The sequence below is a fragment of the Acipenser ruthenus genome, unplaced genomic scaffold (assembly GCF_902713425.1).
Source record: "Acipenser ruthenus unplaced genomic scaffold, fAciRut3.2 maternal haplotype, whole genome shotgun sequence".
Classification (NCBI taxonomy): Eukaryota; Metazoa; Chordata; class Actinopteri; order Acipenseriformes; family Acipenseridae; genus Acipenser; species Acipenser ruthenus.
In genome coordinates this window covers 49,767-73,764 of record NW_026708108.1, presented here as the reverse complement: position 1 = coordinate 73,764, position 23,998 = coordinate 49,767, and the positions used below count along the sequence as shown (strand labels likewise).

Genomic DNA, 23,998 nt, shown 5'->3' with positions numbered 1-23,998 from the left:
TCTGCGCAGAATGATCGCCGTGAACGCCTCCAGCTCTCCCAGACAGACACATACAATCACATGACAAGGCTAGCTTGTTGTTTCCTGGTTGCTCCTGCGGTCTCCTGATCCGCCGCTTGTAACACTATCATTTTTATTGTTTATTTTATTATTATTGCCGCGGCGGCGGGTCCCGGTGTCAGGCATGGCGGACGGCGAGAAATCCCCGCTCCTCTCCTACGAACCAAGCGACTTAGCTATCGGCGGAAGCGGCGCAGTGTTGCCCGGGCCAGCGGCGGCGGCGTACGGGCTGCCCTGCCAGCCGCAGAGTGAGTGATAATAATAATAGTTGTTGTGTCATGCATTTATATAGCGCCTAAATATTATATTGGTACCGTGTAGCTGATGCTGGGTTGTTAACTAACCACGATAAAACTAGGGTAATGGTTACAGCACAGCAGCTTACAGCAGGGGTTCCCAAACTTTTTCACTGGGGCCAGGCCCACCTGATCAGTTGTATTAGGTACTGCGGCACATCAATAGCTGTCAATACTGTCAATAAACGTAATGTAAATTCTTATTTTATTTGAAAATATTTCACATTTTCTAAATACTTAGAAAATAACAATGAATATGTAGTGGGATTTTTTTTTTTTTTTTTTTTTTTTTTTGTTTTAGTAATAAAATGAATTCCAAAACCAAACCTTTATTTTTAGATTATTATTATTATGTTGTTACATTAGGAACCTGTCCAACTAAACATCATTAGAAATGCAGCTATTTTCATCGTCATCAAACAAAAAAAAGAAGGAAACGTTTCTTATTTTCCCCATTCATAAATATCTGAACAGTAATTCCTTCTGAGTAAAACAATACCTCGTTTCCACAGAACTCGAGTATGCGCCCTAATTGCCAAAGCCTCGTAAAAAACGCTGTTTTAAAGCAGCTACTGTAGCTGTGCCTCGCAAACTACACACACACGGCTTTCATTTTATTAGAATTAAAGTGCATAGTTACACAGAAACTCAACCCAAGCTTGATGCGAGTCTAGCATTAATTTATATAAAATTCTTATGAGTGTGTATGAATCTTGTTTTTAAAATGTTAATTTTACTTGCTGCTTAAAAACTGTCCTACATCAAATACGTATTTTCCTTCTCAGATGCTGTAATTGCAAATACTTGTAAAAATGTATATATACGTTGTGAAGAAAAAAATAATTCCAAAACATCGATCCATTTATAATTCAAAGTGTTATTCATAACTGCTTTGTTTTTGTATTTCCTCTGGTTTGTCTGATGCACCCATAACCTTGCATGTTATGAATAAACGTTTTTTTTTTTTTTTTTTTTTAAATATAAACTAATACCTACAAAGGGAAAAGAGAGCCTTGTATTGCTACTTTTTTTCTACCACTCTGTACAGCGCAGATGCAAATTAGGTCGTTTTTTAGGTAAAAAAAAAGCCCCCTGGGTTGACATTGTCAGTACCTTTTAGGATTTTGAATGCTTGAATCAGATCACCGTGTAGTCTTCTTTGTTCAAGACTGAATAGATTCAATTCTTTTAGCCTGTCTGCATACGACATTCCTTTTAAACCCAGGATAATTCTGGTTGCTCTTCTTTGCACTCTTTCTAGTGCAGCAATATCCTTTTTGTAATGAGGTGACCAGAGCTGAACATAATATTCTAGATGAGGTCTTACTAATGCATTGTAAAGTTTTAACATTACTTCCCTTGATTTAAATTCAACACTTCTCGCAACATATCCAAGCATCTTGTTGACCTTTTTTTATAGCTTCCCCACATTGTCTAGATGAAGACATTTCTGAGTCAACATAAACTCCCATATGATATTTATAGTGCACATTTTTGGCCGTTTTGTTTTAGATTTAGATTTGTCTACTTTTGGGATGTAATTGTTTTGCACCTGTAGTACTACATTTTTAAAAAAACAGCCACCCTTTTTCTGTGGATGTTTTCTCTATTTTACTCCAATCTACTTCTGTTAGTCTCTGTTTCATGCCTTCATAGTTTGCTTTTCTAAAATTGTAAACCTTATCTTTAGTCATTACTTTTGGGGTTTTAAAAAACACTTCAAATGAGACCATGTTGTGGTCTGAGTTTGCCAATGGCTCTCTGACCTTCTGTTTTTTTGTTTTCTCCCCCCGTCCTTTCTAGTTTAAATGCTGCTGGACCTCCTCAAGGATCCTTTCTCCAAGTAGATTGGTTCCCTTTCTGTTTAAGTGCAGTCCATCCCACCTATATAGATAGTCCTTGTTGTAGAATGTGCTCCAATGTTCAAGAAAGGTGAAGCCTTTCTGTGTGCACCACGATTTTAGCCATGCATTTTGATTTTGTATTTCCAGCTGTCCATATGGTCCTTTGCAAGGTGCTGGCAGTATCCAAGAAAATACCACAATTTTGGTCTTGTCTTTTAATTTCCTTCCTAGCTCTCTGAATTTGTTTTGCAGGGATCTTGGTCTGTTATTCCAATGTTGATTGTATCGATGTGGTCAACTACCACCAGGTCATCTCCTGTTCGTTCTAGGAGCCTGTCCATGTTCTCAGTGATGTGCATGACAGAGGCTCCTGGAAGGCAGCACACTGTTGTTGTAAGGGGGTCCAGACTGGAAACTGAACTTGCTGTGTTTCTCAATGAGTCCCCAACAATCATGACCTCCCTTCTTTTTGCTGCCTGGCCAGCACTGTTTATAGGGTCCTGGATGTTGTTCCTTTCATTTTCTTGATGTTAGTTTTGGTCATCTAAATTGGTTCAAATTTGTTGGATGTTTGGATTTCTGGTGGTCGTGTTTGACGAAGTTTCTTTTTTTCCCCTGCTTCTGCCTATCTGAACCCAGCTGTTTCGACCCTTTTCCATCTCCCTGGTGGCTTTCAGTCTGCTAGGGGTGCAGACTTCCATGAATTGTGGGTATGCCACCTCAAGCTCCTGTTGCTGTCTTATTTTCTGCAGCTCCATTTCTAACACACTTACTCGTTTAAGCAAGTCCTGGATCGTGCAGAACTTTACACACACTTGGTTGAGCTCTGTTGGGTTTTCTCGGATTTCCCACATCATGCAGTTGTCACAGATTACTGGCTTGAAGACCATGTTAATTTTTTTTTTTGGAAGTTTAGTTTAGTTTCTGCAGCTGTCAACCTGCTTTCAAACTGCTTCTAACTGCGTTGTACTTGTCCACTTGTACTTCTCCCACGCTGTCGCATCCACATGTTGTCTTATATTAAGCTATGTTGCTCACATTATTGCAACATCACATCTTACACGACTTTAAGTTAATATATAAAATAATAATAATCACTGCTTCCGCGGCCCACCCAGGGATGAGTCACGGCCCACAGTTTGGGAACCCCTGGCCTACAGTACAGTATTGTATTGTACAGTATAATTCAAAAACACAAATAGCGCTCATTCAATGTCAAAATAAATTTGTTGTGTACTAGAGTGTAGCACAGGACAGTAAAGTACAGTGCAAGTACAGTACTTAGTATAATGTTAAGACAGCCTGCGCTGTAATGTACAGTAATTCATGTATAGGCCTAGTCTTGCTAACAGTAAGACAGACGCACAGGCAGACACGTACTTAACAAGTTCATGTACCATCATAAACTGCTGAACTCAGTTCTACAGGGTCTCTCGAGCCTTGTAGCTTGTAGCGGTACACACGTATTATAGGATCTGTAGTATACAGTCAAATATATCCAATTGTGTACTGTACAGTCTTAGATAGGTACACACTGACACACAAACACATACACTGAAACACACACACTAACTAATACACACACACACACTGACACAGTAACACACACACAGGGTTAGAAACTTCCGCTTTAAATTAAATCTGATGAGGACTAGTTGATGTCTGTGTCTCAGTAGTCCTCTGGGCGAGTACTTAAAACAAATGTACACATATACTCTCACGTTCAATCTTACATTAAAAAAAAAAAAAAAAACATGCAGGAAAGTCAATTTTCTAAAGGGGTGTAGCAGTGGTGAATAAAAATTCACAAGTAATGCTTAGAAAACAGTCACTCGGAACTGAAACCTCCCTTCATCTCCCCTGCAATGCCAACCCCACTTAATGATGTTTTACATTTGTGTTCTCCCTCTGCGCGGGATGCAAAGTTTATCGTTTGAATTTACTGAAACACGTTGCATCTTTTGAAGTAAGTGTAAAGTCATTTTACAGTAATGTGGAGATTTATACTGGGTTACGACCCTGACTGGTGTCATTAGCAAAGCGGGCCGGTTGTACTAACAAGGTCAAACAATAGGCCATGTTTTACTAAACCTTTTAAAACAAATAAACAAACAAATACCATAGGGAACATGTAACAGGGCGAGGTGCCCTGTACATTGTTTTGTTTTTTACATTAATTTTGTTGCTAATCGGGAGATGGTCACCTGAATATAAAAAGCCTGCAGCTCTCCATCTCGGGGTGGGTGTTTTAGAGGAGTGTATGAGAGAGAGCGAGGAGAGCAAGAGTGAAAACAAAAATGAAACTAAAACGAAAGTAAAAGGATCAGTGACAGCTATTTGCCCAGCCTGACCTTTGTTTATATATTTTGTGTTGGTGATTTTATTTTGTTCAACCTTTTTATTTATTTTTGTTATTTAATAAAAAAGGCGGCCAGCCGATTTCTTTCTTTTGAACTGCAGTGCCCGGTGTCAGTATTTTTGCGTTCCTGCTTCTGCCGTGACGTCACCGTTTAGTCACCCTGTCACAGAACATTATCATATTATGTTGGTTAAAACATAATAACACAGTATATTCATAATAAAGTTAAGTTCTTATTTATAAACAGTAACACGTTTAAAGCTTGGGACTCGCTGTCTGTAGCTTGGTGTTGTTTACATTATCGTCAGCATATTTTAAGTGATTGGAAGCTGAAATTACTTTTTTAAAACACACTTTTCTTATACCAATATAGTACTGCTGAGCGGTAATCAGTTCGTTCTAAACGCAGGCTTTAATCGCTAACAATAGGTGCAGGTGGTTATTCTGTGAGCTCTCCGGGGCTCAAGCACCAACGGGGGAAAATAAGGTTCTGCACAGTGCAAATAAATCACCTGTTCTGTCAAATTATAGTGGATGCTTCAAAAGCAGAACTGTTACTGCAGCATTTAAAAATATAAAATCAATTTATACAAAGTCTCCCAGCTTTCTTGAAATGTTCTGCGTTTCCCTCGTTTTTCTTTTGTTTTTGTTATGCTCTCATTAGTATCTGTAGTAGATTCAGCGTCCGTCAGTTCTGGCAGATTCTACTGTACTTGCTGAAGCAGTTTTCTCCCACTGCTAATTAATAAAATAATAATAATTAAATAGCCACCTAACAATTTCATCCCGAGGGCTACAGTGAAACGTACTGTCTTTAAATTGGGACTTTAGTGAAGACCGCATGTGTACGTGCATTATAGATAGTAATTCATAGCCAGCCAGCATTTTTGTAAATAGCAACACGTAATGTACAATCAGATAAACATTGTGTCAACGCTGTCAGTTTCAGGCAGAGCTTCATGGTCGGCAGGGTGACACAGCTGAGAGAATGTTTTCCTCTGTCATCCCGTCTGGTGCTGTCAGTGTCAGTTTCTCAGCACACAAGAAACGAGGTGCAAATAGGTGACTGATCGATCTGTATGAATGTTTACGAAGGTGCTTTGTTAAAAAAAAAATGTTAGTCTAAATTTATAACGGTGTTTTGTTTTTTAGCAAAATAAAATCTAAGCCTGTTTTTGGGACCCTGTCACACGGCTAGCTGAGTGGTGCCGTCAGAACCAGGAAATGAATACACAGAGAAATGAGGTGAAATGATGAAAGCGCTGTTGCGCGGTTTATTATAAATAAAAGGTTTAAACAAACAGAAGACAGGACACGGCACTTGCTCCAAAATAAATCGACAAACAAAATGGACTAACACTTAAACAAACGGTGGACGGACAGACACACAAACACGGTGAGTAAATAAACAAACAAGTATCGTGCTGGTCCTACCAGCACGCGATAGCAATTGTTATAAATATTTATCTTTAACTTTATTTCTCCTCTCTCTCTCGTTCACTACTCACCGAACACCCAACCCCGAGTGAGTAAAACGTGCATAAATACAACTATACATTTTAAATCACACGTGAAACACAGACCCGTTTATATCCCGTGTACCAATGCCTATACACCAACATTAACACACCACACGCAACATACAACACAGAAATGCACACAGGGGCGGAGCACATTGCCACAGACCCCAACTGTTGTTCGGCACTTCACATAAGGACTAGTAAGTTTACACCAGGCCTACCAAGTTTACTGGTTTAAAAGTTTAAAAGGTACTGGTCCTTTGGACTAGCAGCACAGTATTGTTAGTTTCTAACCCTGCACACAGATACACTCATGCACTGATGCACGCAAACTGACACACACACATAGTGACACACTGACACATGCAAACTGACACACACACATAGTGACACACTGTCACACACACAATGACATAGTGACACACACACACATTGACACACACACACAGACATTTTTACTCACCCAAAGCAGGACATTGTAATGAGTCCAAGTACAGTGTTGTGACGAATGTTTCCAGAAACATTTACACAGCCGCTGCCCCTGACCGAGAAAAAAAATACTTCTTGCAATACATTATCAAAATGTATTACAAATATACAAGTAATTCATATTGATATCAGTGTACCAGTTTATCAGGGTGTATTAAGAACATAAGAAGAACATAAGAAAGTTTACAAACGAGAGGAGGCCATTCAGCCCATCTTGCTCGTTTGGTTGTTAGTAGCTTATTGATCCCAGAATCTCATCAAGCAGCTTCTTGAAGGATCCCAGGGTGTCAGCTTCAACAACATTACTGGGGAGTTGGTTCCAGACCCTCACAATTCTCTGTGTAAAAAAGTGCCTCCTATTTTCTGTTCTGAATGCCCCTTTATCTAATCTCCATTTGTGACCCCTGGTCCTTGTTTCTTTTTTCAAGTCAAAGAAGTCCCCCGGGTTGACATTGTCTATACCTTTTAGGATTTTGAATGTTTGAATCAGATCGCCGCGTAGTCTTCTTTGTTCAAGACTGAATAGATTCAATTCTTTTAGCCTGTCTGCATACGACATGCCTTTTAAACCCGGGATAATTCTGGTCGCTCTTCTTTGCACTCTTTCTAGAGCAGCAATATCCTTTTTGTAACGAGGTGACCAGAACTGAACACAATATTCTAGGTGAGGTCTTACTAATGCATTGTAAAGTTTTAACATTACTTCCCTTGATTTAAATTCAACACTTCTCACAATATATCTGAGCATCTTGTTGGCCTTTTTTATAGCTTCCCCACATTGTCTAGATGAAGACATTTCTGAGTCAACATAAACTCCTAGGTCTTTTTCATAGATCCCTTCTTCAATATCACTATCTCCCATATGATATTTATAATGCACATTTTTATTGCCCGCATGCAATACTTTACACTTTTCTCTATTAAATTTAATTTGCCATGTGTCTGCCCAATTTTGAATGCTGTCTAGATCATTTTGAATGACCTTTGCTGCTTCAACAGTGTTTGCCACTCCTCCTATTTTTGTGTCGTCTGCAAATTTAACGAGTTTGCTTACTATATCAGAGTCTAACTCATTAATGTAGATTAGGAATAGCAGAGGACCTAATACTGATCCCTGTGGTACACCACTGGTTACCTCACTCCATTTCGAGGTTTCTCCTCTAATCAGTACTTTCTGTTTTCTACCTGTTAACCACTCCCTAATCCATGTGCATGCATTTCCTTGAATCCCTACTGTGTTCAGTTTGAGAATTAATCTTTTATGCGGGACTTTGTCAAAAGCTTTCTGGAAATCTAAATAAACCATGTCGTATGCTTTGCAGTTATCCATTTTCAATGTTGCATCCTCAAAAAAGTCAAGTAGGTTAGTTAGACACGATCTCCCTTTCCTAACACAATGCTGACTGTCTCCCAGGATATTGTTACCATATAGGTAATTTTCCATTTTGGATCTTATTATAGTTTCCATAAGTTTACATATAATAGAAGTCAGGCTTATTGGTCTGTAGTTACCTGATTCGGTTTTGTCTCCTTTTTTGTGGATCGGTATTACGTTTGCTATTTTTCCAGACTGTTGCATGATCTTGGTTAGCGGTTTGTAAATAACTTCTTTCATTTCTTTGAGTACTATTGGGAGGATCTCATCCGGCCCAGGGGATTTGTTTATTTTAAGAGCTCCTAGTCCCTTTAACACTTCTGCCTCTGTTATGCTAAAGTTATTTAAAATTGGATAGGAACAGGTCAACATGTGGGGCATGTTGTCCGTGTCCTCCTTTGTAAAAACCTGTGAAAAGTAATCATTTAATATATTTGCTATTTTTAGACATTTAACCTCCTCTTTGAATGTTCTCTTGCTGTTATAATATTGGAAAAACATTTTGGAATTGGTTTTAGCCCCCTTAGCAATATTGATTTCTATCTCTCTCTTGGCCTTTCTAACTTCCTTTTTGACTTGTGTTTGCAGTTCCAAGTACTCTTTCTGTGTGCTTTGTTTTTGGTCCCTTTTAAAAGCTCTGTAAAGTGCCTTTTTTCGCTGAATATTTTTTTTAATTGATCTATTAAACCATTTTGGCCATTTTGTTTTAGATTTAGATTTGTCTGCTTTTGGGATGTAATTGTTTTGTGCCTCTAGTACTACATTTTTAAAAAACAGCCACCCTTTTTCTGTGGATGTTTTCTCTATTTTACTCCAATCTACTTCTGTTAGTCTCTGTTTCATACCTTCGTAGTTTGCTTTTCTAAAATTGTAAACCTTAGCTTTAGTCATTACTTTTCGGGTTTTAAAAAATATTTCAAATGAGACCATGTTGTGGTCTGAGTTTGCCAATGGCTCTCTGACCTCTGTTTTAGTTATTCTGTCTTCATTATTTGAAAAGACTAAATTAAGGCATGCCTCCCCTCTAGTCGGTGCCTTGACAAATTCCGTTAGGAAGCAGTCATTTGTCATTTCCACCATTGCAATTTCATCCGTCGTGCCCCCCATTGAGTTTTCCCATTTTATACAGGGGAAGTTGAAATCCCCCATTAGTATGGCTTCTCCTTTTCTACACGCATTTCGAATGTCATTGTACAACAGATTATTTTGCTCAGCGTCTGAATTTGGCGGTCTGTAGCAATTGTAAGTCGCCCTGGATAAGGGCGTCTGCTAAGAAATAAATAATAATAATAAAAATGCTCCTATTATTATGCCCTTTGAATTTGTGTCCATTATTCTGACCCATATTGATTCTGCATTGTTTTCTTTGTCCTGATTTAACACCTGGGCTTCAAGGCTATTTCTTATATATAGCGCTACCCCTCCGCCTCTTCTGTCCTGCCTGTCTTTCCTATACAGTGTGTACCCACTAATATTATATTTGTCTCCATCACTCTCAGACAACCAAGTTTCTGTAACACCTATCACATCGTAGTTATTTGTTAGTGCAGTAGCTTCAAGTTCTAACATTTTGTTTCTCGGACTTCTAGCATTAAGATAGTGGTCTTACCTGAGTTGTTGCCCTTGTTTTGATGTAGTCACCCTTCTGTTTTTTTGTTTTCTCCCCCTTTCCTTTCTAGTTTAAATGCTTCTGTACCGCCTGAAGGATCCTTTCTCCGAGTAGATTGGTTCCCTTTCTGTTTAAGTGCAGTCCGTCCCACCTGTATAGCTAGTCCTTGTTGTAGAAAGTGCTCCAATGTTCAAGAAAGGTGAAGCCTTCCTGTGTGCACCACGATTTCACCCATGCATTTTGATTTTGTATTTCCAGCTGCCCATATGGTCCTTTGCAAGGCGCCGGCAGTATCCCAGAAAATACCACAGTTTTGGTCTTGTCTTTTAATTTCCTTCCTAGCTCTCTGAATTTGTTTTGCAGGGATCTTGGCCTGTCTCTTCCAATGTTGTTTGTACCAATGTGGACGACTACTACCGGGTCATCTCCTGTTCGTTCTAGGAGCCTGTCCACATTATCAGTGATGTGCTTGACTGAGGCTCCTGGAAGGCAGCACACTGTTGTAGTAAGGGGGTCCAAACTGCAAACTGAACTTGCTGTGTTTCTCAGTATGGAGTCCCCAACAATCATGACCTCCCTTCTTTTTGTAGGAGGTATAGCATCGGGGTTAGTGTTGTAAACTGATACCAGAATCTAGTGTAGTAACCTTATACCGTACCAGAGTTTATAATGCTGTACTACAGTTTATTACAGTATTGGATGGGTTGTTCTGTATAATCTATTGCACTTCGCTGTTTATTAGTAATAAGAAGAAGAAGAAGGAGGCATGCTAACGGAACGTTTTCGGGGTTCGCATTTAAATACTATGCAACAGCAGTAGCTACGTTTTGAAAGCAGTGAAGCTGTGCATGGTTCGAGAGGAGGCTACAGTAGCTGACTGCCTCGCTTGGGTGCGTGGTACAAAAAGTGAAACATAATAGTGTGTTAAAAGACAGCTAACGTTAAAATTGGGGGTTTATTTTAATTGATTATTCATATAGCTAGGTTATTCAGCAGGTCTATATTGATATATTTATTGTTGTACGCAGAGAGCTTCTGGTACATGTTGTTATATATGAGGGATTTTGTAGGTAATATTTGTCGAAAGGATAATAATAATTTCATTTAAATGCCAGTTTGTTTTATTTCTTCACCGATGACGCTGTGCTCATGTTCATGCCCACGCTGGGTGTTCTGTTGTGACGTGCACGTGCAGTTTGTCCGTTCAAGCAGCTCAGTTGAGTTTTTGGAAATGAACTTTGCTCTGAGGGCAGATCAGCCCTGGGGGCAGAACTAATGTGTCGCGTCGGATTGGTTACTTGATTTTTGCCAAAGGCGGGACTAAAAGGCTTAGATAGAACATGACCTGTATCGTCTAAAAAATATACGTAGCAGAATATATTTACATAATTCGATTATAGGAGTTGTCAAGAATTCCATTATGAAACATGGGATTTATCAGGTGCAATGACAAGGGAAAATATTGGAGCACTAAAACAGTTCATTTTTAAATGCATGAAAAACAATGCTGCTAGTGGTTCTTTTTTGTCAAGATGGTTTTAGACATACTTTTTTTTTTATTTATTTAAATTTAGTTGTTGCCAATTATTTTTATTATTTTCTCCCAATTTGGAATCGCCAATTATTTTATTATGCTCAGCTCACCGCTACCACTCCTATGCTGACTCGGGAGGGCGAAGCCGAACACACGCTGTCCTCCGAAGCGTGTGCCGTCAGCCGACCGCTTTTTTTCACACTGTGGACTCACCATGCAGCCACCCAAGAGCTACAACGTCGGAGGACAACGCAGCTCTCGGGCAGCTTACAGGCAAGCCCGCAGGTGCCCGGCCAAACTACAGGGGTCGCTGGTGCGTGGTGAGCCGAGGACACCCTGGCCGACCTAGCCCTCCCTCCCCCCGGGCAGCGCTCGGCCAATTGAGCGCCGCCCCCCTGGAAGCTTCCATCCTTGGTCGGCAAAGGAATAGCCTGGACTCGAACTCATGACGTCCAGACTATAGAGCGCATCCTGCACTCCACGTGGAGCGCCTTTACTGGATGCGCCACTCGGAAGCCCCAGACATGCTTTTTAATCATGCATAGTAAGCTATTTAATGTTGCTGATACAGAATGAGGCTTGTCAGTGTAATTCTTCCCCAAAGGACAAGCAGATCTGTTTCCCTCCTGTCCTGAGAGCAGGACTGTCACTCCTGTCCCGAGAGAAGGCCTGTACCCCTGCCCCGAGAGCAGTCCTGTGCCCCTGCCCCGAGAGCAGATCTGTGTCTCATATCTGCCCCTAACAGAGCCCCATGCCCCTCGCTAGGGCATGTCTGCCTTTTTCACATTGAAATTTATACTTTGTTTAAATGGGTAATATTCTGTTATTCTAGGCCAGGTTATATTAATGTTGTTCATTATGTTAACCTAACAATCTTTTGGTTTCTAGACATCATGGTAAAAGGAAATAAGACTGGGTTAGGGGCAGAGATGAGAGAATATCTGCCATTGATGCAAGGGCAAACTTGTTCTTTCGACAGGAGGGGCTCAGACCTGTCTGCTTTTAGGGCAAAAAGGATACAGACCTGCTCTGGGGGCAGGGGCACAGGCCTGCCCTTGGGCAATGAGGGCACAGGCCTGCCCTTGGGGAATGAGGGCACAGGCCTGCCCTTGGGGAATGAGGGCACAGGCCTGCCCTTGGGGAATGAGGGAACAGGCCTGCTCTGGGGGAATGAGGGAACAGACCTGCTCTGGGGGCAGGAGAGGAACAGATCTTATTTATTTTATTTTTGACCAAAAATCTATATGGGGGTGAATTTGGGTATCTAACATGTTTATTTCAAACATTATTAGCCTTTAAAAGCAGTGTGTGTGTGTTTTCACAGAACATTGGCAGGGTGGTACCCCCTAGGTATCAACACGAAAATCTCAGGAACTATAAAGAGTTGACCGCTCAAATTTCACAAAGTTTCTAACAAACACTTTTACTAACTTTTTGCCGATTTTTAACCAAATGTGTAACGTATGGTGACATTGGCTGGTTGAATTGACAAGGAATGACCCAAGGAGGCTGTGTGGTCCAGTGGTTAAAGAAAGGGGCTTGTAACCAGGAGGTCCCCGGTTCAAATCCCACCTCAGCCACTGACTCATTGTGTGACCCTGAGCAAGTCACTTCACCTCCTTGTGCTCCGTCTTTCGGGTGAGACGTAGTTGTAAGTGACTCTGCAGCTGATGCAGAGTTCACACATCCTAGTCTCTGTAAGTCGCCTTGGATAAAGGCGTCTGCTAAATAATAATAATTATATATATATATATATATACAGTGCCTATAGAAAGTCTACACCCCCTTTCAAAATGTTCACCTTTTGTTGCCTTATAGCCTGGAATTAAAATGCATTAAAATAGTTTTTTTTTCATTTATCTACACATCCTACCCCACAACTTCCAAGTGAAAAAAATATTCTAGAAATTTGTAGAAAATTAATTAAAAATAAAAACTCAAATAGCTTGGTTGGATAAGTGTCCACCCCCCTTGTAATAGCAATCCTAAATTAGCTCAGGTGTAACCATTCGCCTTCAAAATCACACACCAAGTTAAATGGCCTCCACCTTTGTTAAATTGTAGTGATTCACATGATTTCAAGATAAATTCAGCAGTTCCTGTAGGTTCCCTCTGCTGGGTAGTGCATTTCAAAGCAAAGACTCAACCATGAGCACCAAGGCGCTTTCAAAAGAACTCCGGGACAAAGTTGTTGAAAGGTACAGATCAGGGGATGGGTATAAAAAAATATCAAAGGCCTTGAATATCCCTTGGAGCACGGTCAAGACGTTTATTAAGAAGTGGAAGGTGTATGGCACCACCAAGACCCTGCCTAGATCAGGCCGTCCCTCCAAACTGGATGACCGAGCAAGAAGGAGACTAATCAGAGAGGCTACCAAGAGGCCAATGGCAACTTTGCAAGAGCTACAGGCTTTTATGGCCAAGACTGGTCAAAGTGTGCATGTGACAACAATATCCCAAGCACTCCACAAATCTGGCCTGTATGGTAGGGTGGCAAGAAGGAAGCCATTACTCAAGAAAGCCCACCTTGAATCCCGTTTGAAGTATGCAAAAAAAACACTTGGGAGATTCTGTAGCCATGTGGCAAAAAGTTTTGTGGTATGACGAAACTAAAATGGAACTTTTTGGCCTAAATACAAAGTGTCATGTTTGGCGCAAACCCAGCATAGCGCATCACCCAAAGAACACCATGCCTACTGTGAAGAATGGTGGTGGCAGCATCATGTTACAGGGATGTTTCTCATCAGCAGGGACCGGGGCACTTGTCAGGATAGAAGGGAAAATTAATGGAGCAAAGTACAAAGAAGTCATTGAGGAAAACCTGCTGCCCTCTCCAAGAAAGCTGAAATTGGGACAGAAGTTCACCTTTCAGCATGACAACAACCCAAAGCACACAGCCAAAGCTACACTGGAGTGGCTAAGGAACAACAAAGTAAATGTCCTTGAGTGGCTCAGTCAGAGTCCCGACCTAAATCCAATCGCAAATTTGTGGCATGATTTGAAGATTGCTGTCTATCAACGCTCCCCAAGGAACTTGACAGAGCTTGAACAGTTTTGTAAAGAAGAATGGTCAAATATTGCCAAATCTAGGTGTGCAAAGTTGGCAGAGACCTATCCCAACAGACTCACAGCTGTAATTGCTGCCAAAGGTGCCTCCACCAAGTATTAACTCAGGGGGGTGAAGACTTATCCAATTATGATCTTTCAGTTTTGCATGACAGGCACACACACACTGGGCAGCCAGTGGGGCTGTGTGTCCCTCTCCCAGGAGGACTGCCATTTTTTCTGGCTTTTTGGGAAATGGGGGAGGAAAATTTACATTTTTTCAAGTAAATGATCTTGGGTTGGGAGTATATGGCAATTTAGGAGAAAGTGCATCTCTGTTTCCAGTTCTTCTGTCTCACAGTGACCACACAGCCAATCTGGTCTGTGCAGAATTGTTTGGTTTACCCCTCTCTCTCTCTCTCTCCCCCCTCACCCTCCCTCTCTTTCTATCGCACACTCTATTAACCTGTCTTTCTCGTTCCCTCTCTCTTTCTCATTCCCTCTGTCTCTCTATTAACCTCTCTCTGTCCGTCTCCCTCCCCTTCTCTCCAGACCTCCCCTCAGTTCTCCCGATCGAGGAAGACCTTCCTCCTTACTCCCTAATGATGTCGGGCAGCACTTCCAAGATCAACTGTCGTGTATGTCAGTCCCTCATTAGTGTGAAGGCAGACAGCCACCAGCACCTTGTTAAGTGTGGGGTCTGCAACGAGGCAACGGTGAGGAGAGTGTGTGTTTTTGCATCTGTGTGCGTGTGCGTGTCTCAACATGTGTCTAAGTATGTATGCGTGTACGTGTGCATGAGTGTGTGAAGCTAGGTCTGTATTATTGTATTTCTGTGTTATTGTATTTCTTGCTCTTATTGTATTACTTGTATTGTAACGCTTGAAATGTTTTTGCTTACGATTGTAAGTCGCCCTGGATAAGGGCGTCTGCTAAGAAATAAATAATAATAATAATAATTATTATAATTATTACTGTACTGAAAAGTAGTCAGTGTATCTGTGTTAACCTCCCTTCTTTCTCTCTCTCTCCCCCTTTCAACCCCTCCCTCTCTCTCTCTCCCCGTCTCTCTTTCTCCCATACCTCATTCTCCCCCCTCCCTTCCCCCCCTCTCTCTCAGCCCATTAAGAACCCTCCTCCTGGTAAGAAGTATGTGCGCTGTCCTTGTAACTGTCTCTTGATCTGCAAAGCAACTTCACAGAGAATGGCCTGTCCCCGTCCTTACTGGTGAGAGAAGGAGGGGGGATGGGGGAGAAAGAGGAGGGGGGATAGGGGAGAGGAGAAGGAGGAGGAGGGGGGAGGGGAGGGGAGGGGAGGGGAGGGGAGAGGGGAGGGGAGAAAGGGAGATTCAGGCCCACACACAAACACACACATATGTAATTATGTCTCTCTTCTGCTCTCTCTCCCTCTCTGCCGCTCCTTTTCTCTCTATCTGTCTCAGTAAGAGAATTATAAACTTGGGTCCAGTGGAGTCAGATTCAGGTCCTGTCAGCCCAGAGCTGCAGCCTTGTGGAGCCAGAGTGAGCTGTGGACACTGCGCTCACACATTCCTGGTGCGATTCACAATTCATCTTCATCTTCATATTCATCATCCTAATTAATAATCACAAGTACTGTAATAATAATCAGAATAAGAATCAATAAGATTGATAATAATTCTCTCTCTGTCTCAGTGGACTGACTTTACAAAGAAGAAACTCGCCAGATGCCCTCACTGTCGGAAAGTGTAAGTCTGTGTGTCTGTCTGTCTGTCTGTCTGTCTGTCTGTCTGTCTGTCTGTCTGTCTCTCACACACACACACACACACACACACACACATTGACCCTGCCACTTACACAGTCCAGAATTGAGCCTCACATTTTATCATAATGCAATCATGTTATCATGTATAACTGTCTCTTTTGCCCTCTCCCTGTCTTTCTCTCAGGTCCTTTATTGGGCGGCGTTACCCCTGGCAACGCTGTGTTTACTTTTTCATGCTGGGTCTCTTCTTTGCTGTCATCGCTGGAGGACTAATGGTGAGATGGAGGAAGGGAGGGATGGGGGGGCAGGGGGAGCTACATGGCCACACCCAAAAATCTTTTCATTCTAGAATGTGTTTAAATGGTGTGTACCATCAGACTCAAGTTCAGTCTTTTTCAAATGAATTGGTGCGTCACCTCCCAAAAAATATCAAGGAATTAAGACCAAACAGGTCAAGAAAGGTCCGCACTCAAATAGAGCAACTCACTCAAACTCTGTTTTCAAAAACACTTTTCATGGTTTCTTTTTAATATCTTTCAGCTTTTAATATGTTTCAGCTCACAGCCTTCATCTGATGAAGCAGGAGTAAAAAGAGAATGTAATTGAATAATAATATTTGCAAATATTATTCTCTCTCTCTCTCTCTCTCTCTCTCAGGCTGGCACTTGGCAGGAGGCTGAACAGTACGGAGCGATCTATGCCATCTGGGCTGTGGTTCTGGTTCTGTGTGTGGTTTGTCTGGGTTGGGCGGTTTACTGGGCCTGCATTAAAATCAGCGAGCCTGTACAGAACTACACATAGAGGGAAAGAGGGAGGAGAGGAGGAGGAAGAGGAAGGAGAGGGGTGGAAGGGAGAGGGGTGGGAGAAAAGGAGAGAGAGGAGCTGATTTATAACTATACTGATTAAACTGGAGAGAGTGAGAGTTAGAGGAGCGGGGGGGGGGGGGGGGGGTACAGAGACAGACATTATTATAAAAAGTTTCTTGTTAAAGGAGAATTCAAAAGTAAGGCAACACACCCGCCTATTGCTACAAATGTGCCTTACAGTAAAAATCCAGAGTGAGTGAGAGAGAGGAGGGATGGAGCAAAAGAGAGAGAGAGAGAGAGATGTTAATTAGCCAATCTCAATAATAATAATTGTTCTGTCATTAAATTCAAATTGACTTTATTAGCATGAAAAAATAAGTGTTGTCAAAGCACATACATGGCACAAACAACAACAATATATACAAATAAATAAAGAAAATGCAGTGCACATAAATATATATATATATATATATATATATATATATATATATATATACACACACACATATACAGCAGCCTCCAGGATCATTCATACCCCCAATACACTGCAACTGGTTTGAGCAAAATAAATGCAAGCGCTCTCCCAAGACTGTCCGCATGAAAGCTTCAAGACCATCGGCACTGGACACTGCCAAGAAATATCTGAAAACACGACGTTCAAACCTCTTCACACCCTTTAAATTAAAATGCAGTTATCCCAGACAAACATGCCCCCACAATTCCTCATGCCCAATCTATCCATGCTACAAACACCGAACGCACACCTGCATCTTCCACCAAAACTTTCAGTTACATTGTATCAAGTGCATGAACAGTCCCAGAGTCCACTGCACACATGCATATACATACATATAAACACTTCCCTTACAGGATATGTCGATCCGCTTTTATCTAAGTCAGCAAGCAACACTTATAAGCCGTATAAAACCGTATAAGACAAAATGTGTTCCATTTCCTTACCCTAAGCACAGTAAGTATGTAAGCCACAGCATACTCTAGCCTGTCTCAGCAGTCAGGTGAGCGAGCAATCAGGAATCCTGTTTGTGACGCCAATTCTGTAAGAAATATTTTTAGAACACGGAAACAATACAATAGAGGTCAAGCTTAAACAGTTTGACAAGTTTATTGTCTTTTGGTCACAACGACCACAGAACTGGAAGCTCCTCTCAAGGATACTTAGTGAGATACATCTTCCCTGTCCCTTTATACAGTTCTCTCCCTACAGCAAATCAGCATTAGGTTACAAAGTACAAGAAAACAAAAAAGTACACATATTCATTTGATTGGTTAAAGACTTATTCCCATTGTAAATATTTGCTATGCCAGATCTTATCGTGGCACAAGGTTTATGGCTGGCCATCTGCACTTTACCAGGTAAATATTTAATAATAGCTAACTCACCCAGACACTATAGCCCACCTCACACTTAGCACACAGAATTCCCTGAGAGTGCAATTTGTCAAACTTTTGCTCAGGTTTGAGCTTTGCTGTTACCCAGAACACTTGATAATCAGAGAAACACAAAAACACATTCTTCACCTGAAAAACATCTTTCATCTGTAAATGTTACAAAATGTGATGGCTCACAGACCTGTACAATTATAATGTTGAGATCTGTTTCCATGGGTAAGGGTGCCGTTAGTGTTAGGAGTTTATTATAGGAGAGTATTACTAATTTGTTTTGGCCTTTCCTACTTTTATTTATTCATATATATATATATTCCAAGAAAGTAATGGTGTTTGTATGTGAGTGATAATGATTTATAAAAGTATTTGAAAGGGAAGCGGGAAGGGGCAAATATGTGTACTATTCACTGGTAAACACTTCAGTTTGCCCTCTTGTGTGAATTATAATTCATAAAAACTAAACCTCCAGCACTGCGATCCAGGCAGCTTGCTGAATGTGCGCTCATTCACACCCCTGAAGTATGTCTGGTTGATGTTTTCATCTGTAGGTGAGTTTGGGCTCAGTACAGGCGTCAGGATCTACGGTTGTAAGGGGTCGCCACTGTCTGATTGTGGCAATTTTATGTCTGCTTTTCAGAGTTCTTAAAATAATCACGAAAATATGAGGCCCGCAATTACTGACAGCTTTAATAAATTAGTTGGAATATTAGAACATAAGAACATATTTGATAGACCTCATTTGCAAAATCTCTCAGAAACCCCAGAATTACATATGCATATGCACAATTACATATGTATCAAGGGCTAAAGTGCAAAGAGACACCACTCCCGGAAATTACATCTTAATTGCGTGTTTATGCATTGCGTGCCTTTTATAAATCCAAACCAAAAATTGAGAACCCTCAATGCCATTTTATACAGTCGTAAAACATCCTTTGTGCAATCCTTTTATAAATCTGGGCCTCAGTCTCTACCATTCCTGATTGATTGACGTGACGGCACCATGTCTCTTGTAGAACAATAATGTGTTTTATGTTGATAAGAAATTCCGGGTCTGTGCTGTTCAGCCCTAAAGTTGAGGAATACAGGCCCTGAATGTTCCAGATACTAATTGAAAGAGATCTCATTTTTATATAAATATATATATATATATATATATATATATATATATATAGATAGATAGATAGATAGATAGATAGATAGATAGATAGATAGATAGATAGATAGATATAGATATAGATATAGATATAGATATAGATATAGATATAGATATAGATATATATATATATATATAGATATATATATATATATATAGATATAGATATAGATATATAGATATATATATAGATATAGATACATATTTTTTCTAGGTTACCTTTTTATGTAGAATGAAACAAAGTGAATTTAAGCCGTTCATGTCTTTATATGTGCGTGGGTTTTTTTCAGTGTTTTGCTGAATCGCCAGTAGGCTTGATGTACATTACCAGTGTGCATCCGGGTTTCTCAGCTCATCAGCCATGTGCAGATGAGTTTAGGAGCTGCTTGATCTCCCCAGCTCAGTGAGGGCAGGGCTGGCTGGCTGGGCGAGGGCAGTAACGTGGTTGGCTGGTGGGCTGCAGTCTAGACTGTGTGGGAGTTTCCCCTAGGGGCTCTCCTCCCTGGCTCGTGCATTGTGGGACGGGCTAGATGGGTCCCGGCCCAGGGCACATTCTTTCAGGATCTTGGCAGACTTGGAGGCCCTGCTGGTTGATGTGGACCCTGTGGTACAGGTGCTGGGTGCTCAGGGTGGGTCAGAGGGACACGTGGCAGCTGTGCACAGCATCCTGAGATCTCCGAAATCACTTCCTCTCTTTGAAAATGTATTCATTTTGGTCTTTGTTTATTTTTAAGAATTAGCTTATTCTCCACAGCAATCCACACACTCCGCACACACAAGTCTGCGTGCATGTGTGAATTGCTGGAATGCTGTACGAATTCATCTCTTAAATCCAAACGTGACGATAATGTTTTATTTTAATAATGTTTTATTTCCATTGTGTAAACATTCCTGTAAAAGTCCTGTGATTTTTATTCTATTTCTGCTCTATTTCGACTCTTACTGTCAATATATCTGTGTGTTATATTTACCCTGGTTTTATATATATATATATATATATATATATATACAGACATGCTCAAATTTGTTGGTACCCTTACAGCTCATTAAAATAATGCTTCATTCCTCCTGAAAAGTGATGAAATTAAAAGCTATTTTATCATGTATACTTGCATGCCTTTGGTATGTCATAGAATAAAGCAAATAAGCTGTGAAAAGAGATGGATTATTGCTTATTCTACAAAGATATTCTAAAATGGCCTGGACACATTTGTTGGTACCCCTTAGAAAAGGTAATAAATAATTGGATTATAGTGATATTCCAAACTAATTAGTTTCTTTAATTGGTATCACACATGTCTCAAATCTTGTAATCAGTCATTCAGCCTATTTAAATGGAGAAAAGTAGTCACTGTGCTGTTTGGTATCATTGTGTGCACCACACTGAATATGGACCAGAGAAAGCAAAGGAGAGAGTTGTCTGAGGAGATCAGAAAGAAAATAATAGACAAGCATGGTAAAGGTAAAGGCTACAAGACCATCTCCAAGCAGCTTGATGTTCCTGTGAAAACAGTTGCAAATATTATTAAGAAGTTTAAGGTCCATGGAACTGTAGCCAACCTCCCTGGGCGCGGCCGCAAGAGGAAAATCGACCCCAGAGTGAACAGAAGGATAGTGCGAATGGTAGAAAAAGAACCAAGGATAACTGCCAAAGAGATACAAGCTGAACTCCAAGGTGAAGGTACGTCAGTTTCTGATCGCACCATCCGTCACTTTTTGAGCGAAAGTGGGCTCCATGGAAGAAGACCCAGGAGGACTCCACTTTTGAAAGAAAAACATAAAAAAGCCAGACTGGAATATGCTAAAATGCATATTGACAAGCCACAATCCTTCTGGGAGAATGTCCTTTTGACAGATGAGTCAAAACTGGAGCTTTTTGGCAAGTCACATCAGCTCTATGTTCACAGATGAAAAAATGAAGCTTTCAAAGAAAAGAACACCATACCTACAGTGAAACATGGAGGAGGCTCGGTTATGTTTTGGGGCTGCTTTGCTGCGCCTGGCACAGGGTGCCTTGAATCTGTGCAGGGCACAATGAAATCTCAAGACTATCAAGGCATTCTGGAGCGAAATGTACTGCCCAGTGTCAGAAAGTTCTGTCTCAGTCGCAGGTCATGGGTCCTCCAACAGGATAATGACCCAAAACACACAGCTAAAAGCACCCAAGAATGGATAAGAACAAAACATTGGACTATTCTGAAGTGGCCTTCTATGAGTCCTGATCTGAATCCTATCGAACATCTATGGAAAGAGCTGAAACTTGCAGTGGAGAAGGCACCCATCAAACCTGGGACAGCTGGAGCAGTTTGCTCAGGAGGAGTGGGCCAAACTACCTGTTAACAGGTGCAGAAGTCTCATTGAGAGCTACAGAAAGCGTTTGATTGCAGTGATTGCCTCTAAAGGTTGTGCAACAAAACATTAGGTTAGCAGTCCCATCATTTTTGTCCATGCCATTTTCATTTGTTTTCTTATTTACAATATTATGTTGAATAAAAAATCAAAAGCAAAGTCTGATTTCTATTAAATATGGAATAAACAATGGTGGATGCCAATTACTTTTGTCAGTTTCAAGTTATTTCAGAGAAAATTGTGCATTCTTTGTTTTTTGTGGAGGGGTACCAACAAATTTGAGCACGTCTGTATATATACAGTACTGTGCAAAAGTTTTAGGCAGGTGTGAAAAAATGCTGTAAAGTAAGAATGCTTTCAAAAATAGACATGTTAATAGTTTATATTTATCAATTAACAAAATGCAAAGTGAGTGAACAGAAGAAAAATCTACATCAAAACAGTATTTGGTGTGACCACCCTTTGCCTTCAAAACAGCATCAATTCTTCTAGGTACACTTGCACACAGTTTTTGAAGGAACTCGGCAGGTAGGTTGGCCCAAACATCTTGGAGAAGTAACCACGTTCTTCTGTGGATTTAGGCACCCTCAGTTGCTTCTCTCTCTTCATGTAATCCCAGACAGACTCGATGATGTTGAGATCAGGGCTCTGTGGGGGCCATACCATCACTTCCAGGACTCCTTGTTCTTCTTTACGCTGAAGATAGTTCTTAATGACTTTCGTTGTATGTTTGGGGTCGTTGTCATGCTGCAGAATAAATTTGGGGCCAATCGGATGCCTCCCTGATGGTATTGCATGATGGATAAGTATCTGCCTGTACTTCTCAGCATTGAGGAGACCATTAATTCTGATCAAATCCCCAACTCCATTTGCAGAAATGCAGCCCCAAACTTGCAAGGAATCTCCACCATGCTTCACTGTTGCCTGCAGACACTCATTCGTGTACCGCTCTCCAGCCCTTCGGCGAACAAACTGCCTTCTGCTACAGCCAAATATTTCAAATTTTGACTCATCAGTCCAGAGCACCTGCTGCCATTTTTCTGCACCCCAGTTCCTGTGTTTTCGTGCATAGTTGAGTCGCTTGGCCTTGTTTCCACGTCGGAGGTATGGCTTTTTGGCCGCAAGTCTTCTCCGGACAGTAGATGGGTGTACCAGGGTCCCACTGTTTTCTGCCAATTCTGAGCTGATGGCACTGCTGGACATCTTCCGATTGCGAAGGGAAGTAAGCATGATGTGTCTTTCATCTGCTGCAGTAAGTTTCCTTGGCCGACCACTGCGTCTACGGTCCTCAACGTTGCCCGTTTCTTTGTGCTTCTTCAAAAGAGCTTGGACAGCACATCTGGAAACCCCTGTCTGCCTTGAAATTTCTGCCTGGGAGAGACCTTGCTGATGCAGTATAACTACCTTGTGTCTTGTTGCTGTGCTCAGTCTTGCCATGGTGTATGACTTTTGACAGTAAACTGTCTTCAGCAACCTCACCTTGTTAGCTGAGTTTGGCTGTTCCTCACCCAGTTTTATTCCTCCTACACAGCTGTTTCTGTTTCAGTTAATGATTGTGTTTCAACCTACATATTGAATTGATGATCAATAGCACCTGTTTGGTATAATCGTTTAATCATACACCTGACTATATGCCTACAAAATCCCTGACTTTGTGCAAGTGTACCTAGAAGAATTGATGCTGTTTTGAAGGCAAAGGGTGGTCACACCAAATACTGATTTGATGTAGATTTTTCTTCTGTTCACTCACTTTGCATTTAGTTAATTGATAAATGTAATCTATTAACATGTCTATTTTTGAAAGCATTCTTACTTTACAGCATTTTTTCACACCTGCCTAAAACTTTTGCACAGTACTGTATATATACTGTATCCATATATATATATATATATATATATATATATATATATATACACTTCAAAATACAGGTACATTAACTACAATGTAGTTACACTGTAATTACAGTATATAATACATGTAATTCCTCATAAATCCTATAAGTGGACCAGTAACTACATTATGGAATTCCATAAAATAACAACATGTAGTTCTATTTAGTTACATATGTAACTAAGTTAAAACATAGTCTGACCTTAATTACAGTATTACTGATTGTGAAATGACCCCTTGTTACCTGGTGATAACAGGACATGGTAAATGTAACAACATTATGAATCATGGTAATTATAAAACAAACATAATTAAATGTAATTCCTTTGGCAGTGTATTGTATTTTGAAGTGACTCCTTGTTATCTTGTAATAAAAGAAATAATGAATTTAATTGCATTGTGAATCATGATAATTGCAATAAAACAAATATAATTCAATGTGATTCCTTTGGCAGTGTACTGTATTTTGAAGTGACTCTTTGTTACCATGTAATAAAAGAAAATACTGAATGTAA

General features: G+C 40.6%; 1 protein-coding gene across 1 annotated transcript; it reads left to right on the top strand.

Annotated features, from left to right (window-relative positions):
* LOC131729615 (type 1 phosphatidylinositol 4,5-bisphosphate 4-phosphatase-like) lies at positions 1-23,998 on the top strand. The gene is made up of 7 exons (XM_059019816.1): positions 1-308; positions 14,684-14,847; positions 15,252-15,358; positions 15,573-15,684; positions 15,805-15,857; positions 16,059-16,149; positions 16,532-23,998. The coding sequence occupies exons 1-7, from the start codon at positions 185-187 to the stop codon at positions 16,673-16,675; spliced, it is 795 nt and encodes a 264-aa protein (XP_058875799.1). The 5' UTR covers positions 1-184; the 3' UTR covers positions 16,676-23,998.